The 17,905-nt window shown below is 42.0% G+C and overlaps 1 protein-coding gene across 2 annotated transcripts in view; it reads right to left on the minus strand.

Moving 5' to 3' along the window:
- Window positions 1-17,905, minus strand: part of itpka (inositol-trisphosphate 3-kinase A) — a 77,598-nt gene that overhangs the window by 4,445 nt on the left and 55,248 nt on the right. For both annotated transcript variants that reach the window (XM_062968156.1, XM_062968157.1), the window contains exons 2-6: window positions 14,879-14,975; window positions 10,089-10,302; window positions 7,142-7,346; window positions 1,594-1,695; window positions 304-375 (exon numbers count right to left, since the gene is read on the minus strand). In XM_062968156.1, the coding sequence (XP_062824226.1) occupies window positions 304-375; window positions 1,594-1,695; window positions 7,142-7,346; window positions 10,089-10,302; window positions 14,879-14,975 (690 nt within the window). The remainder of the gene's footprint in view (window positions 1-303; window positions 376-1,593; window positions 1,696-7,141; window positions 7,347-10,088; window positions 10,303-14,878; window positions 14,976-17,905) is intronic.

The following is a 17,905-nucleotide window of genomic DNA, read 5'->3' on the forward strand; positions in this document are numbered from 1 at the left end:
GTCATGGCCTTTGGTTGCATAGCAGGTTTCTACTATGGACTCAGACCTAGTTTCAAGACTGAGAAAAATAGTAAGTTGATACTAAGTTGAGGTAGGGCTTTATAAACTGATTTAATAAGAGGTAACTTGCCTCTGAGAAAATAATTGGAATCAGCTGCATTTACAGTTGCGTTCATGCACCTTACATAGCCATCATTTTGTCAAGGCTATTGTCAGTGCTTCCTATCAATGGAAATGGTAACAACTGATGAAGTTGCTTGAGTCTTTACTGCACTGAATTCAAAAGCTTTCACTCATACTCACCTCATGCCGTCTGAAGAACTCAGAAGACTCAAGGATACCACGAATTTCATACAGACGTCTCAAATATTTTTTCTGTTAAAAAGGAGGGGTGGGTTACTTAATATTTTATGGTCATACAGATGGGTGGATAATTTGAGAGGCCGTCTGGCAGGAACATCAATGCAAATCCCAAAATCTATAGAACAGTAAATTGCTAATATTTAACTGCTATTCATCTCTTGCAAAATAGTAATTCCTTGCAGTATTACTTTTCAAAATAAGTCCAACAGATAAAAGGGGATGCAATCAAAGCAGCCAGATCTATTGATTCCAGGAAGAGCCAAAAACTGGCACACCAACTGAAATTATGAAAAGGCATTCCTGGCCAAAGTTCAAACTGACCACCCAGGAACAAAGCCAGGTCCTTCAAGTGAACTGCTATCCCTTCACAGGCAGAACATCCATTCTCGGATCTGCTTTCCTACCTGCTTATAAACACTTCTGTCTTGCGTGGATTAGGTCTCAGCTTGCTAGCTTACACTCAGTCCATCATAGCTCCTGGGTATAAGTTCAGGGTTTCCACTGCCTTCCAGTAATCAAATGGAAAGAACAGATAGGAGATTTGCATGCCATCATCATACAGACAACACAGTACTCCAGTTATCTGGACAGCTTCTTGCAGTGGTTCATGGAGAATGTAACCCTTTATGATTGATTATATAGGCCTTGCAGTCAAAGAAACAAGTAGGAGTTCTCTTAAATATGAATCCCAGCAGTACCTCTTGAACCTGCGTTTTACATAAGATTGAAACCAACACAAAATACGACCTTCTTATCCCAATTCTTTCAGGTGATCAAGAAAGATGCTATAGATAATAATACAAAAAAACACTTCAAAGATCCAATAAAATAACAGAAATCCACTCCTCATTTAGTTCTTGGAAACAGGTCATCTAGCAAGGTTTTAAAAAAGAGTCTGTTTCATCTAAAATCAAGCCGATGTCACTCTAAAATAGATCTAAATGACAAAGGTAATCCTATAAATCCTGGTGTTGTGCCACAACCAAAAGCTTAGACAAGATTGTACCTAATATATCTAGGACTGAGACATTTCAAATAAAGATGGGAGCTGTTTTCCTCCACCACCAACAAGCTATTACAAAGAAAATGGTGACAATGCAGGTTCCTATATTTAAAAAAAAGCACTGATGCCTTCTTCAGCCACATATCCATTTTCTCCTTTGGAAGCTTTAATTAAGCAGCCAAAGCAAGGCTCAAGAGGATGGCATTAAACATCTATGTTTGGCTTACCAATATAGCTGTATCTTCTTTAATGAATTCCATAAAAACTTGGAAAACTTGCTCCCATGTCTTGGTTGTCTTAAAGTTGGTATTGCAACTCCCATCAGCCTTCTGCAAATTATAAAGAGAAGGAAGAGGAATAAAGTCAGTTGTTATATATAGGGGGATGACAAAAAAGGTAGAAGCTCAAGTTTCTGAAGACTGAGAAAGTGAACTTGAAACAGGTGATTTAAATTTATTTCAAGATGGATGTCTTTTATCGAAATGTAAGTAAACCATATCAATAAATATAACTATTCACTGCTATGTGTATATATGTATGCATCGTCAGATCACCTGTTGACACATGATGAATTCCACTGAGTTTTCTTAGGAAAGGAATACTCAGAGGTGGCTTTGTCAGTACCATCCTCTGCAGCACCTAGTATGCATTGGGGATCTACCATCCAAGTACTAACCCTGCTTGGTTTTCAAGATCAGATGGAATTTGGTACCTTTAGGGTATTCAGGCATACTATTTGTAAAAGTCTTCGTCAGTGCAATACTGTGCCTAAAGACACCAAAGTCCTATCTGTGCAATACATTGCGGGAGGGTGTAGGAGCAGGTGTTCTCTGCTTTATCACCCAAGTTCTCGAACCCCAACTTGTAACTGATAATAAATAAGTAAATAAAATAACTCTCCTCAACCTGATGCCTCCAAGATGCATTGCATTACAACTAAATTCCACCAGAAGTTGGCTATAGAATCACATTAGAGGACTTGAGATAACATTTTTCTAGGCATTGCTGGGTTCTCCTGTGAGATTCTATGACATGCCTTGCCTGGAAGCCCAAGACAGAAAACATCTTTCATTTCAGGCAAGAAAAAATAGAAGTTCAAAAACATGCAAGAGACAGGAAGGGTCCTGGTCTCTTGTGTAATACAAGGGCCTACTGTAAATAATTCTCTGTGATATATTCATGCCATTTGAGAAGTAATATGCTTTGGGTCAGAGCCAGATTTGGCAAATCTTACACAAAACAATTGAAATCTGAGGGACTTAAACTCAGCATGATTAAATTAAGTCCAATTATTAAGTATGACTAAGTGAATCCAACCTACACTGTAAACAAGGTGAGTGGGGAGGAATACAATGAATGAATTCCGCACTTGTGGAAAGAGCACTATGTTCTGAAATCAGTGCTTCTATCAATTAAAGAATTCAAAAAAACCTTCCTAAAACTGAATGAAATTCAGCCTGGGTTGGTAGCATCATGCACAGTGAAATCTGTTTATCACAGTTATACAATTATATTTCAGCTGAATTCAAGAACTGCGTGACAAGCTCATGCTAATTTTTTCGGTAGCGTCTCATCCAGTGCTTCTGCTCCAAATGTGTGGGCCAGGCTCAAGCACAAGTGCATACAGGCTGACAAGACATGAGAAAGTTATGCAACTGCAGTGTACATCGTAGGCAGAGAAATCTCAGAAAACTCTGAAGTGATGTACTCCTGCATGCCTGTGAACACGGAGAAAGGATCCTTTCAGGCTGCTACCAGATGGCACACTAGCTGTGTGGTCTGTGACACCCGCTTAACAATTACTAGAGGAGAAAATCTGACGGCATCCTTTACATTTTTCCACCAACATCCATGCCTGACACAACACCCATAGTTATGGGGAGAAAGCACATACTCCCATTTGAAATGGTTGATTTATTTGCATGCTACCTTTACCAACTCAACCCCACTCAAAAAGGCTTTCAGGTTTTATTATTTTATTTATATCCCATCATTTTCCAAATAGGTCTGTGAATGTTCTCTCCTTTTAGAACATTGGGGAAATGCAGGAACATAACAGAAAATACCACGTATACACATTTCATGACTGATATACATGACTAAGGAGTCCCGGTGGCGAAGTGTGTTAAAGCACTGAGCTGCTAAACTGATCGAAAGGTGAGTGGCCGCTGTTAGCTCCAGCTTCTGCTAACCTAGCAGTTCGAAAACATGCCAATGTGAGTAGATCAATAGGTACCGCTCCGGTGGGAAGGTAACGGCACTCCATGCAGTCATGCCGGCCACATGACCTTGGAGGTGTCTACGGACAACGCCGGCTCTTCGGCTTAGAAATGGAGATGAGCACCAACTCCCAGAGCCAGACATGAATGGACTTAATGTCAGGGGAAACCTTTACCTTTTTATACATGACTAAATCCCAGGAGGAACTGGGATATTATATCCCACTTCCTCCCGGGATTTAGTCCCCACCTCCAAACCCAGGTTTTCCCTTGTGGGGGGGGGGGGGGGGAGCGTGGCTACATGCCCTCCCAGCTCAACCAGAAGTTGATCCGGAAGGTATCCAGCCCCCCACCGCCCCCCCATTTTCCCCCTAAACTTATCTCAGGGGCATGCCAGTATGCTCAACCCCACCCACCCCCGTCCAGAGCGCCTGGCATGTCAAAATGACATGGGAGGTTGGAAAGGAGCCCGAAGAACCAGGATCACTGTGGGGATTGACCCCAGAATTACGAAATGCTTAGTTACAGCTCATTCCCTTTATTGTATTGTGTTCTATAAAGGGCTATTTTTAAAGAGTGATAGGAAGCTTCACTATTCCAGATTGCTAACAGAGCTGGTTATGAGGAGACCACACTCCCTTGTTACCATTTTTTATTTGGGAACAACTCAGTGTGATCATTATCACTTATAAAGCCCTAAATAACTCAAATCCAGGATATCAAAAGGACTGTGTTTTCCCATCTAAGCCAGGCTGAGCCCTGGAAATTTTGGGGAAAGCCCTTCTTTCAGCCCTGCTATTCTCACAGGCACAAGAGGTGAAAATGGAAGAGAGGGCCTTCTCAGTTATTATTCCTAGGCTCTGGAAGTCTCTTTCTAAAAGCTAGATTGGATCCTCCCATATTGCTTTTCCATCAGCAAGCCAAGACAGTTTTTCCATTTTATTTTGGCACGTTTTCAGGCACTGATCATTTATTAAGGAAAGGGCTTTATGTTCTGTTTTGAGCTACTTTTATTTTGTAAGGCAATTTTTAAATTGTTTTAATGTTATTGATGGTTTAATTATATTTTCATTATACTCTGATGGCACAGCAAGTTAAACCACTGAGCTGCTGAACTTGCTGACCGAAAGGTCAGTGGTTCATATCTGGGGAGCAGGGTGAGCTCCCACTGCTAGCCAATCTAGAAGTTCGAAAACATGCAAATGTGAGTAGATCAATAGATACCGCTCCTGTGGGAAGGTAAAGGTGTTCCATGGACAATGCCAACTCTTTTGCTTAGGAATGGAGATGAGCACCAACTCCCAGAGTCGGACACGACTAGACTTAATGTCAGGGGAAAACCTTTACCTTAACCTATGTTTTATACTGTAGGGCAGGTAATCTGGGCATTAAGCTTTTGCCACAATCTGTGGCATCTTTTCTTCTTATCACCATTATCACCTACACAACCAGAAAATGCATGCTGCTCATTCACCCTTCAAATGCCATGAACGGTTTAGAACAGAGTTTCTCAAACTGCGCTTCTCTAGGGGTTCTTCCACACAGCCCTATATCCCAGAATATCAAGGCAGAAAATCCCACAATAACTACTTTGAACTGGGTTATCTGAGTCCGCACTGTCATATATTTCATTTTAAAGCAGATAATATGGGATTTTATTCAGCTGTGTGGAAAGGGCCCAGATGTTTCGGACTTTAGCACCCACAATTCCTAACAGCTGGTAAACTTGCTGGGAATTCTGGAAGCTGAAGTCCAAAACACCCGGAGGAGCACAGTTTGAGAAACACTAGTTTAGAGAAAAGGCACATAATTTGACAAAGTTATGTCAAAATGCTTCTAAAATTTCCTTAAAACAACTTTTTAAAGCAAACAGAATATACGGTATTGTTAAACCAAAACAAACACATTCATCCAACTTTGCTATATTATTTTTTAAATATAGCTCCTTTCTCTCTTCATTACTTCCCAAACCTCCAGTTAGGAAATGACATTTCAGACTGGAACTTGACCCAGAAATTGTTCTTTCCTTATGGTTGCCATTACAAACTTCAATAAGGAGTAATGCAAACATGAAGTTTCCAGTTGCCCATGCCAAGCTGACAACAATTCCATCTAGGCATTAACCTGTGCATATTTTTATACTGTTTGATTAATTGATTGACTAACTGACTGATTGACTGACAGATTTATGAACAACAAGTGATTGGGAGGCACATGGGTAGACTAGAAAAACATTTTAAGCATAGCATTTTGGCAAAGAATTGGTTTATTGATACAGACAATACTTATCTGAAATAATAACACTATGTAACATAATTTTTGTTCCTGGCTTATAAATGTCATTTCCTAGTTGGATCTATCATAAAAACGTGGAAAATATCATTAAACTTTCATTCACATTCATTAAGGAAAATTACAAACAACAGAAAGAAATAATATTACTATCTTCAGCCACAAAAAAATGAGGTTTCTGGAGTACAACTACTGTGCTTTCAAAGTAAGTACCACACAATTAAACAGGAAATAACACTTTCAAATCAGGAACAGATTTTTTTTCAAATTTTGTGACATAGTGTAATAGTGACGAATGCTGTTTCATCCTGAACACAACAAATCATATAGAAGATCAATATATTGTCTAACTATTTAGTCATTCAAATACTAGACTGGAGAGGGAATTGTGCAGCTTTCCAAATATGGCTCAACCACAGCTCTTAGCATACTTTTCAGAGATTTATCATGGCCATGGCTGCTAGGAGTTACTGCTCAACATTTGGATGATCCCACAATTACCACCCTTATACTAGACCGTGTGGCAGCGAAACCAGTGCATGGGAAACAATTTAGCATAAACAATTGCTGCCTTGTTGCCTTGGCCATTTCAACACTCAGTAGCACTTGAGAAAAGCATTCTGCATTCCATTTCCAACGCTTACCTATCAAACCTATCTCTCAGCAAAAGGCTAAAACAGACCAAATCAAACACAGAAAAGGCCAAGCACACTTTTTAGTGAGGAGCTTATGGTATCCTTCATGTCCAAAATCTACTGTATCTCTACATTTTGAGCATGACTATGAAATAACAGTCAGTTACTATCTGTACTAGTGGTGTTCACATAGGTTATGAAAAGAACAAACAGTGGGTGGATTACATCACTAAATAATTGATTTTTCTAGGACTTAAAAAAATCAGTAAGACAGACTGGACCATCGCCAGTGTGGAGGATAATTTTATTAGATCAGAGTTAAAACATTTCAGTATTTTCAAGCTGTGACTTATGTTGTTCCTCCTTACTCAACAGTATACTACAGGCAAAGAAATAGATACCATATGGAAATCCAAATGAGTGCCAGTTCATATCAATAAATCATGTAGATACAGATACAGATGATTTCTTGAGAATTTCCAGCCACCACCACAGTTCCCATTTGCTTCATTCTTATTTTGTTCATTCTTCTAGTCTACTACAGAGATATCTTAGTGCTTCAAAAGACTTGTACAATGGAAATATGTTGCAACTAGGAAAAGCTAGGGAAGGACTGGAGGACGTCTTACCTTAATCCCCTCAATCCTGAAGCCCAAGTTTGCACTGGAGCTAATGGTCTCCCTCCACTGCATATACCGTGGTTTGGTCACTGCATGTTGTGTGTTCTCCTCTGCAGTGGGCGCCAGAGGGTCCACATCGATCATCTTCTTATACATATCTTTACGTAGCTTCGGTTTTTCTCTTGCTTTCGTCAACTCCTCTTCCAAATATGTCCTGCAAAAATAACCTGACACTGAGCACTTCATTGATACGTAGAATTCCAAGGGTGGGCTTTCTTTACAGGTTGCCTCTAGATATGCTGATCAGGGCTTATGGGAGCTGCAGTACAACTTTTGAAAGCTACATGATTTCAACCACCAATTTAGGATTTCTGTTTTGTTTTGGTTTCACATTAGTAATTCAACTATACCTGTAATTTCCGAGTATTGAACTAGGAATCATGGAATCCTGAATCATGGAGGGACTGAGGATGCATCGACACTCTTGTGTCAAATATTTTAGAGTGTATTACATTGTAGAATGAATGCAGTTTGGCACCATTTTAACTCAATACTCAATACTATGAAATCCTGAGAGTTGTAATTTTACAAGGTCTTTAGCCTTCTCTGGCAAAGAGTATTGGTGCCTCACCAGATACAAATCCCAGAGTGTCTGAGATCAGAGAAAGCCAGAAAAGTACATGTTTCTATATAAACTTCAGAAATATCAAAATATCTTAGTGTGATATTAGGTTGCCTGGCCACGATTATTTAGCACTTTATTGATTTTAAATTGTGTAACTACCTCTACCACGCTGAAGTTTTTCCTCTGGGCCCAGCTCCGTGTTTTTAGCCCTGTTTTTAACCATTTTATGCCGTGCGCTGACTTTTATAACTGTTCATTGATGTTATGTTTTTATTGATATGACATTGTTTTATTGCTGACCTTGTTTTATTGTTTTATTGCTGTTATTGTATTGTTGTTGGGTATGGCCCCATGTAAGCCGCTCCGAGTCCCTTCGGGGAGATGGGGCAGGATATAAAAATAAAGTTGTTGTTGTTGTTGTTGTTGTTGTTGTTATTATTATTATTATTATTATTATTATTATTATTATTATTAGTGAACACTCATAACAAAGCTTACAGAAGTTACTTCATTATTTTGGTAAAGCCTGGACTTTTTTTTTTTGTTTGTTTATCTTTACAACAGAGTGTGAGAGCAGCCAAGCTGAAGACAAGAAATGTCCCACGCTTTTAACTTTGACACCCTTTCAATTGCCAAGGCTCAATAGTTTTGCAAGGTCTTTAGTTTTCTCTGCCAAAAAGTGCTGGTGCCTCACCACACTACAAATCTGCACTCTGAAAGTGACCGTTTAATTGTTATGTAATATTACTCTGAACAATCACTTTCTTTTCCAGTCAGCCAACCATCCATAAAGAGCAGAATAGTTCTGCAAACATCCTAATCCTAATATGAAGTGTGGGGACAGACTACCTGGTACTTAGTCAAAATTGCAGAAAGACCTTGATTCTCCTGTAATTGCAATAGATGCGATGACATAGAATAAATAAATCTAGCTAAACAGATCTAGCTAAAATGTCTGTGCTACTTCTATACATGTCTCTGAATCAGAAGCCTTGACCTTTGAAAATGATTTCACTCAAGGGCAAAAAATGGTCTTCCTCGTGCAGATGGGGACCAAAACAAGTACATTAATAACCTTATCACAAATGGAAAACATGTTTAGACCCAGAGTGCTATGTTTGCTATACTCTAGCACCTCAGTGGTGGATATTTTTGATATGGAAAATAACTGTTGAACTGACACTAAAGAACAATCACAGAGAAAGTACTTTGTACAAAGCTAAAAATTAAGATGTCCACATTTTCCAAGGAATGGGGAATGAAGCTGAAGTCTAATCTGTCATTTTTGCCACATTGATAAGAATGTCCCCGAGGTAAGTACTTTTTCCTTTTTAGTCCTTTTTTGGGGGGGATCTTTTGTGTCTGGGTGCCCTTCCAGAAGGTCTGGCAGGGCATCTTGACACCCACCAAAAAAGCACGGGTTTTGGGGGGAAGTGTATGGACTCTAATCTGTGCCCACTCTGGTTTTTTTTTAACTTGACTGGATGTTGATTAAAGGCCTTTGTCCCTCTGGGGAGATAGGGCAGAATACAAATAAAGTGTTGTTGTTGTTGTTGTTGTTGTTGTTGTTGTGTGGCACCGGCCTAAGATTTCTCCCCATTCCGATGAAGAAATTTCAACTGTCAATCAAACCAGTCAAAATCTACAAACAATGGACTCAACCAGCATTCAAGATTCAAAGTCAGATCTCAGTGGGACCAAGGTAAGATAGGTCTGGAAATGATGTTCTCCCATTAACTCTGGGTGACAACAAAGAAGAGTCTGAAGAAAGTACGCAGGAATAGTGGGCACACAGGACTCCAGACAGGATTACATAATTGGATTTCTATCAAGGATAAACAGAGATATTCAGGCTGACAGCAGCTCTATAGGGTTTCAAGTGGGCTTTCTTTCTTTCCTGAAGATCTCCAAGTTTCCTTTGTGTTATCTCATGCAAGTTCTAAGCAGGCCTGCAGGCCCTTCCACACAGCCATATAACCCAGAATATCAAGGTAGAAAATGCCACAATATCTGCTTTGAACTGGGTTATCTGAGTCCACGCTGCCATATATTCCAGTTCAAAGCAGAAAATGTGGGATTTTATTCAGCTATGTGAAAGGATCCTGACATTTCCTAGCTTCTAAAATAATGTGAGATTGGCACATTATCCCACAATTTCTCGGACAACATACCCAGTGGCTTTTCTTACCCATTACAGTTTTTACTTTCTATCCTCAAGAAAATTGCAGTGCCAATTTTCTGGCTCAGAAGTTATCTCAGTCACAGATATCAAGCAAAGACCCCAGAATGAGAGGGTAGATGTTTTTGCTGATGTTTTTTAATATCTCCCACCTGATTCCCATTTTACAGTCCATTACGCAAGGTCCTTCAAAGTTAACTAGGAGGTCGTCCAGTTGGATATAGGACTCGCCGTCTCTTTCCACCACACCATGGAAGATAGGAACGCAGGAGCGCAGTGGATCTTTCATGAGCAGCTCAAAACATTTCTCCTCATTCTCTGAGTAGCGCTTCAGAATTGTCCCACCATCCGCTGCCTTGAAGCTCCCTGTAGCAAACAGAACAATGAAGACAGATAATTTTCCATCTGCTACAAGGAAAAGGCCTTTCTCCTTCCTGTTAAGACTGACACACCCTGCCTTCTAGTTAGAAGATTTTCCTGGAAAGATAATATAAGGGTTGTAAAAAGAACACCCAGAACAAACAGTGTCTGGCTATAAAAAAAAACTATTTGAACAAAAACCTTTATAAAAATGTCTACACTAATAATAAAAGCATGTTCAAGTCTAGATACTTCAGACTGTACAGAAAGTTAACAGGCCTAACCGTCTTATTAAACTACTGTATATACTCGAGTATAAGCCTAGCTTTTCAGCCCTTTTTTAAGACTGAAAAGGCCCCCCTCGACTTATACTCGGGTGAGGGTCCTGGTTGGCTTATATTTCGGTCAGCTTATACTCGAAAATATATGGTACATTTATTTTTCTCTATTATTATTGGTATTATTACATTTGTTATTTTTCTCTATTATTGTTGCTACTATTACATTTATTTTACTCTATTTTTTATTATTAATAATACATTTATTATTTCACTCTGATCTTATTATTATTATTACATTTATTATTTTACTCTATTTATTATTACATTTATTATTTTCCTGTATTTATTATTATTATTATTACATGTATAATTTTACTCTATTATTATTAAAAGGATACATAAGCACATTTACATTGAAGAAGATGGGAATAATGATTTAATCAGAGTTGGACAGTCTTATCTTAAATTTGAGCTTTATGTAAATATTCAAAAACATTTAACCTACTGATGCCTCAATTAATGTAATTTTATTGGTATCTATTTTTATTTCTGAAATTTACAACTCTCGGCTTATACTTGAGTCAATGTTTTCCCAGGTTTTTGTGGTAAAATTAGGTGCCTCGGCTTATATTCGGGTCGGCTTATACTCTAGTATATACGGTAGTAGCATGATTAAATGATTAAATGATGCAACGCTACCATTGTGTCCTAAACTGAGTTCCATGCTGTGCCTGCTCACAGCACACAAGAGAAGACCAATCAGTCTCTGGTCAGTAACCAAACCAAACCCAAATCTGGATGCCAAGCTGTGCACTTTGAACATATGCACACTCTCTGTTCTCTAGATCAGGGCTTCTTAAACTTTTTCCACTCCCAACCCCTTTCCACCCAAGAAATTTCTCTGCGGCCCTGGATATATATGATGTCTATATTATTAAACATTTGCTGATAAATCAGCATTTTCATTGCTTACTAAACTGGCAATTTTTCATTTTTATGAAGTACAGCTGAAACATTTCCTACAGAATCCATTGTAAACACTGTACGTTGTTGCTAACAGATTTGTGTAAATGTCTAGGTAGCATTCAGAAACCTATTACTGTTGCCAAATTTCTGTGAACCCAACACTGAGCTAAGGGGACCCCATTTTGGATCGGGACTCACAGTTTAAGAAGCAGTGCTCTAGATACTATAACAGCCCAGGAACCCTGCAGCTCAGCTACTTTACCACTCTGATCAAAGGTAAGCCATACAACTAAGGAAATGAGAAAGTTGAGGTCCAAATAAAGCCAATTCCAGAAGGACTGAGAGAACTTTGATGAATGAAACAAACCTTTTCTAGCAATGTTCTCATGAAACAAATGTATGTTCACAAGATAGGAGATGGAGGCAAAGTTTAAATTAGACATTTCATTTAGATGTAAGTTCACCTTGGCTGCACTACCACAATTCTGTCTACTTAGTACTAGGATGCATGGGTTCCCTTGTAATGAGGACAAATTCAGCTGTAATTAAACAAATTAATTATCTTCCTGGGAATGTCAGGGAGGAGCGTAGACTACACAAGAAAATGCTTATTACAATATGTTTCTTTCTCCTTTAAAGAACTCTGCACATAGCTCTGTTGATGTTTGCTTTCTTCTTACCTCAGGAGGTTACTACAGGAACAGTAAAGAAGACAAGCACTAATCACATAAAGCCAGCAAGGGGGGGGGGACTTTCCATTTCCACAAACGATAAATAAAAGTAGTCTGTTTAAGTGGCTCTTATCCTGCCCAACTTTCCTTTCAGGTCTTTGTGACGTACACTTCAGCACATTCCAGCATTGGCCTCATGTTAATTAATGCCCTTTTGATGTGAACTAACTTTTAGGGTAGAACAGGAAATGGTTGGATTATAAAATAATAAAGAGAGATATGGTAGCATTTCATTATGTGGGCACACAATAAAAACCAAAGCTTGGTGCTATACTGTATATATTTTGCATTTGCTCTAATGCTAACCAAGAGTGGTGGACATGTTTCATCTTGGATACCAGATTTTCCACCCAACTAGTGGAAAACACAGCCTTAACACAAGTAAATGCATATTCCCAACATGATTCATAATTTGAGACTCGCAAACTGACTAGACTTACATGTTGCTGTTTTGCCTTTTAGACTTATACTAACATTAATTACCAACCTCCTGTTTCTGTGCCTGTCAGAAACATCAAGTCCAAGCTTTATTTTGCATTAGAAAATGTGAGAAACATATAGAGTTACATGACATCTGGTATTTTCAGGACTCTTAAGTGAGCTGCAATTACAATTGCCTGCAGGACAGCCTGGTTGAACTAATCAATTAACATGATCCTACTATCATCACTTTGATTTAAATGTGCTTGTTGCCTAATCCCAAATATGCAGAGGCCTGGGGTTTTTTTAAGGTCAGGTCTATAAACAGGGCCGGTCGGAGATAAATTTAAATATTAAGCGGGGGCGCTGAAAAGCGCCCCCCGCCGGCCCCGCCTCCTGCGCCCTGGCCCCGCCTCCCAACCAGCGTGCCCTGGCCCCGCCTCCCGCGCTGCGTGGGAGGCGGGGCCAGGGCACGCTGGGTGGAAGGCGGGGCCAGGGTTGGCCCCGCCTCCCATGCTATTCGCCCTGGCCCCGCCTCCCACGCAGCGTGGGAGGCGCGGCCAGGGTTGGAAAGAGGGAGGCTTCGCCGCCCGGGGAGGGGAGGAGGGATCGCCTCCTCCCCTCCCCGGGCGGCGAAAGAAGCAGGCTTCGCCGCCCGGGGAGGGAAGGAGGGATCGCCTCCTCCCCTCCCCGGGCGGCGAAGGAAGCAGGCTTCGCCGCCCGGGGAGGGAAGGAGGGATCGCCTCCTCCCCTCCCCGGGCGGCGAAAGAAGCAGGCTTCGCCGCCCGGGGAGCGAAGGAGGGATCGCCTCCTCCCCTCCCCGGGCGGCGAAAGAAGCAGGCTTCGCCGCCCGGGGAGGGAAGGAGGGATCGCCTCCTCCCCTCCCCGGGCGGCGAAAGAAGCAGGCTTCGCCGCCCGGGGAGGGAAGGAGGGATCGCCTCCTCCCCTCCCCGGGCGGCGAAGGAAGCAGGCTTCGCCGCCCGGGGAGGGAAGGAGGGATCGCCTCCTCCCCTCCCCGAGCGGCGAAAGAAGCAGGCTTCGCCGCCCGGGGAGGGAAGGAGGGATCGCCTCCTCCCCTCCCCGGGCGGCGAAAGAAGCAGGCTTCGCCGCCCGGGGAGGGAAGGAGGGATCGCCTCCTCCCCTCCCCGGGCGGCGAAAGAAGCAGGCTTCGCCGCCCGGGGAGGGAAGGAGGGATCGCCTCCTCCCCTCCCCGGGCGGCGAAAGAAGCAGGCTTCGCCGCCCGGGGAGGGAAGGAGGGATCGCCTCCTCCCCTCCCCGGGCGGCGAAGGAAGCAGGCTTCGCCGCCCGGGGAGGGAAGGAGGGATCGCCTCCTCCCCTCCCCGGGCGGCGAAAGAAGCAGGCTTCGCCGCCCGGGGAGGGAAGGAGGGATCGCCTCCTCCCCTCCCCGGGCGGCGAAAGAAGCAGGCTTCGCCGCCCGGGGAGGGAAGGAGGGATCGCCTCCTCCCCTCCCCGGGCGGCGAAAGAAGCAGGCTTCGCCGCCCGGGGAGGGAAGGAGGGATCGCCTCCTCCCCTCCCCGGGCGGCGAAAGAAGCAGGCTTCGCCGCCCGGGGAGGGAAGGAGGCGATCCCTCCTCCCCTCCCCGGGCGGCGAAAGAAGCAGGCTTCGCCGCCCGGGGAGGGAAGGAGGGATCGCCTCCTCCCCTCCCCGGGCGGCGAAAGAAGCAGGCTTCGCCGCCCGGGGAGGGAAGGAGGCGATCCCTCCTCCCCTCCCCGGGCGGCGAAAGAGGGAGCCACAAGGCCAGGGCGCACTGGTCGGGCGGCGGGGCACCGTCAGAGCGGTGCCCCGCCTCCCTCCCAGCCTGACGGCGCCCCCCGGGACCTGCGCCCGAGGCGGCGGCGTCACTGGCCTTTATGGTGGGGCCGGCCCTGTCTATAAACCACATTTTTCTTTTTCTGCCTGCTCGGTTCTTTCAATTTCTCCAACCTTGTACCCTTCAAAAGCTTTGAATCACAATTCTAATCATTCCTGAATTCAATGTCTGATAAAGATTGTAGTACAAGCATCTGGACAGCAGGATTATATAGGTTGGAAGTGTTCTAGAAAACAGTAGTTCAAATTTTCAACAATAGAATGGGGGATTTTGGGTTTTTTTTCCATTTTATTAACCATTTCTATAAGAAGTTCTCTATTTGCAGCGAATCCAGCAAGAAAGGTGATTCTCACCTGTGTGACCAGCCAGCTGCACCCAAGAGTAGCGCTTCTTGAAAGGGCTGATGATTGGCAAATTGACAATAGTTTTTATGGTCTGCCATGCCTTTTTCTGAAACAAAAAAAAGTACATTAGTGCTGAGAATACCAAGTGAACTAACATTTCGGCTAATAAACTTCTTACTTGCTCTCATCAGGCCACATCAACCTCCAAATCAGATCTAACACCATATACATTTAATTTCTCATTTAAAATACTTGTAATACACTAACCCAATGGAGCTCCCGGTGGCGCAGCAGATTAAACCGCTGAGCTACTGAACTTGCTGACCGAAAGGTCAGCAGTTTGAATACGGGGAGCCAGGTGAGCTCCCGCTGTTAGCCCCAGCTTTTGCCAACCTAGACGTTCAAAAACATGCAAAATGTGAGTAAATCAATAGGTACCACTCTGGTGAGAAGGTAATGGCACTCCACACAGTCATGCCATCGACATGATCTTGGAGGACAACACCGGCACTTCGTCTTAGAAATGGAGATGAGCACCAACTCACAGAGTCAGAAACAACTAGACTTAATGTCAGGGGAAAACCTTTACCTTTACTATACTAATCCATACAGATACAGGGTTAGGGATTTTTTAAGCAAAATCCAGAGTCAAACAGCATTGTCATATTCTTGATCTTGACGTGAGCATCATCTTTAAAACATGCTTTCTTGCTGTTTCCTTGAAAATAACTGGGACTGTTTCAACTAATCTGTTGCTTGAATGTCTTGATCTTTGATTTTTGATCTTTGAAGATATGTATAGCAATGTAACCCGCCTCAAGCCATGAGAAAAGGCGGGTATGAAATGCAATAATAATAATTATTATATGTTTTTCAGTGAAGAAAGCTAGAGAAGAAGACAATCCAAACAATCAAATAGATGGCTCAGTTTAGGAGGGAACGTAGATGATGTTCTGGATTAAAATGAACATTATTATGCCAGCAGATTAAGACACACTAGCTTCCTTGGCACATAGCAACTTCTGCAAGCTGAAATGGGTGAACCAACTGCTCCCAATAGCACACCTCAGTGCACAAGAGTCTTGCTGCTACTGTTATACCCTCCTCAATAATACCAAAATGTGATAATTGCAATGCATTATATGCAGCCTCCATCTGGAAAATTCTCAGTAACCTCTATTACGTCAGACTGTGAAGTGCAACTAATCAAAAGGAAGATAGTTCATCAGTTCTAAAATACCTTCAATGGCTAAGAGTTCTCAGTACAATTCTAATTGCCACTACTTATTTTTAAAACTTCATCCAACTTGGTATGAAGACAATTTGGAAACTGCCTCTTTTCCATATATCTCCCTACACATTGAAATTATTGTCAGGTTACCCACATTAAGGACCCCAAGGTTAATTTTATCCATGGCACTGTATTTTAGGAACATTCACTCTAAGGAAATCTACTCCATTTCTCCAATCAGGTATGTTAACAACAGGCAGTTATGTACTTTCTGTCTTCTGAATGTTTTCAAGTTATATTAATCTCAGATGTGATTGCTTTATTATTTTCCCCATGTGGCAGTCTTTACAGGAAGGAATTTTCACAGTTGTGTAAGGAATAGAAAATTTCAAAGAAATTAATACATTTCTGTTTTACCATTACAGCTGGTTAATACCCAATTAAACAAGGTCTAGGAGTTACCTTGCCACCTTGCTAACATTTTTCTGATGCAGTCGTGACATCTCTGAATATACTCCTATCGGTCAAAGGGGAAATATAACAGCTGCCGTGTCAACAAAAGGAAATGGCCTTTAACAGCATGGCAAAGAGAACACAGAAGCCTTGCTTTCCAGAACTGAAATTGGGGATGATTAGCACAGTGGAAACATGTTTTACTCCCAACAGATTTAAGTTTTCCTGAAAAAATTATGTGACAGGAATGTTGGCTTGCTTAGTCCAGCAATCCCACAGTGGCCAATTAGTTGCTTGTGAGAAACTAAAAAGCAGGATGTGAAATCAATTGTGCCCTGCTACAATATTCATGTTTCACAAATACTTTTATCCAAAGACATATTAACTCATAATGAAGTTAAAAGATAACAATCAGAATTATTAGCCAAACATTCCAGCATGAATGTGTCCAGTTCCCTTTTAAAGCTGTCAGTGGCATCACTAGGTAGGTGCCGTAGGTGTGTCTGTACAAACCACACTGGGTGGCACCTTCAGAGGGGGTGACACCAAATTAACTGGGTAGTGAAGCCCCCAGGGGTACAATGGGTTATAAATCCTTGTGCTGGCTGAACTATTGAACAAAAGGTCGCCGGTTCGAATCTGGGGAGTGGGGTAAGCTCCCGCCTGTCAGCTCTAGCTGACAGCTCATGACAGACATGAGAGAAGCCTCCCACAAGATGGTAAAACATCAAACAGTCGGGCGTCCCCTGGACAACGAACTTGCAGAGAGCCAATTCTCTCACACCAAAAGCAACTTGCAAGTCACTCCTGACACACACAAAAACTGGGTGGTGTTTTAGCATACATTTATATTTATCTTTTGAAACGTCCCTGTAGTTAGATATAGCCACAAAAACATTTTTTCATACGCCCAGTTTACATGTACTGTTTCAATATGGCAACATAGCTGAAATTCCATCCTAATTTAATTTTGGAACCTTCCAATACACATCTGCTCTAGTCAGAATTGTCATCACTACCAATTACGATTACTCTTCAATTCACATGGTTTTGTTTTCATGGACTACATTATAGTTTTCTTGCTGTTTTTTGTCACTGGTTTTGTTAAAATATCTGGTACAATAGTTGAGCTACAATATTGTAGTATGTTCTGGTGAGGAAGGAGGTCTATGGGGGGATACTATGACATATCACACACCGGGTGACACTAACCCTAGTGATGTCACTGAAGGTATTCAACTTTTATGCTGTCACTACAACTTTTAAAATTTAACTATTCCTTCTGTGGAAAAGAGTCTTCTTTTACCAGTCCTGAATCAACTCTTATTCCATACAGCAGAAGATCATGGATT

The sequence above is a fragment of the Anolis carolinensis genome, chromosome 1 (assembly GCF_035594765.1).
Source record: "Anolis carolinensis isolate JA03-04 chromosome 1, rAnoCar3.1.pri, whole genome shotgun sequence".
NCBI lineage: Eukaryota > Metazoa > Chordata > Lepidosauria > Squamata > Dactyloidae > Anolis > Anolis carolinensis.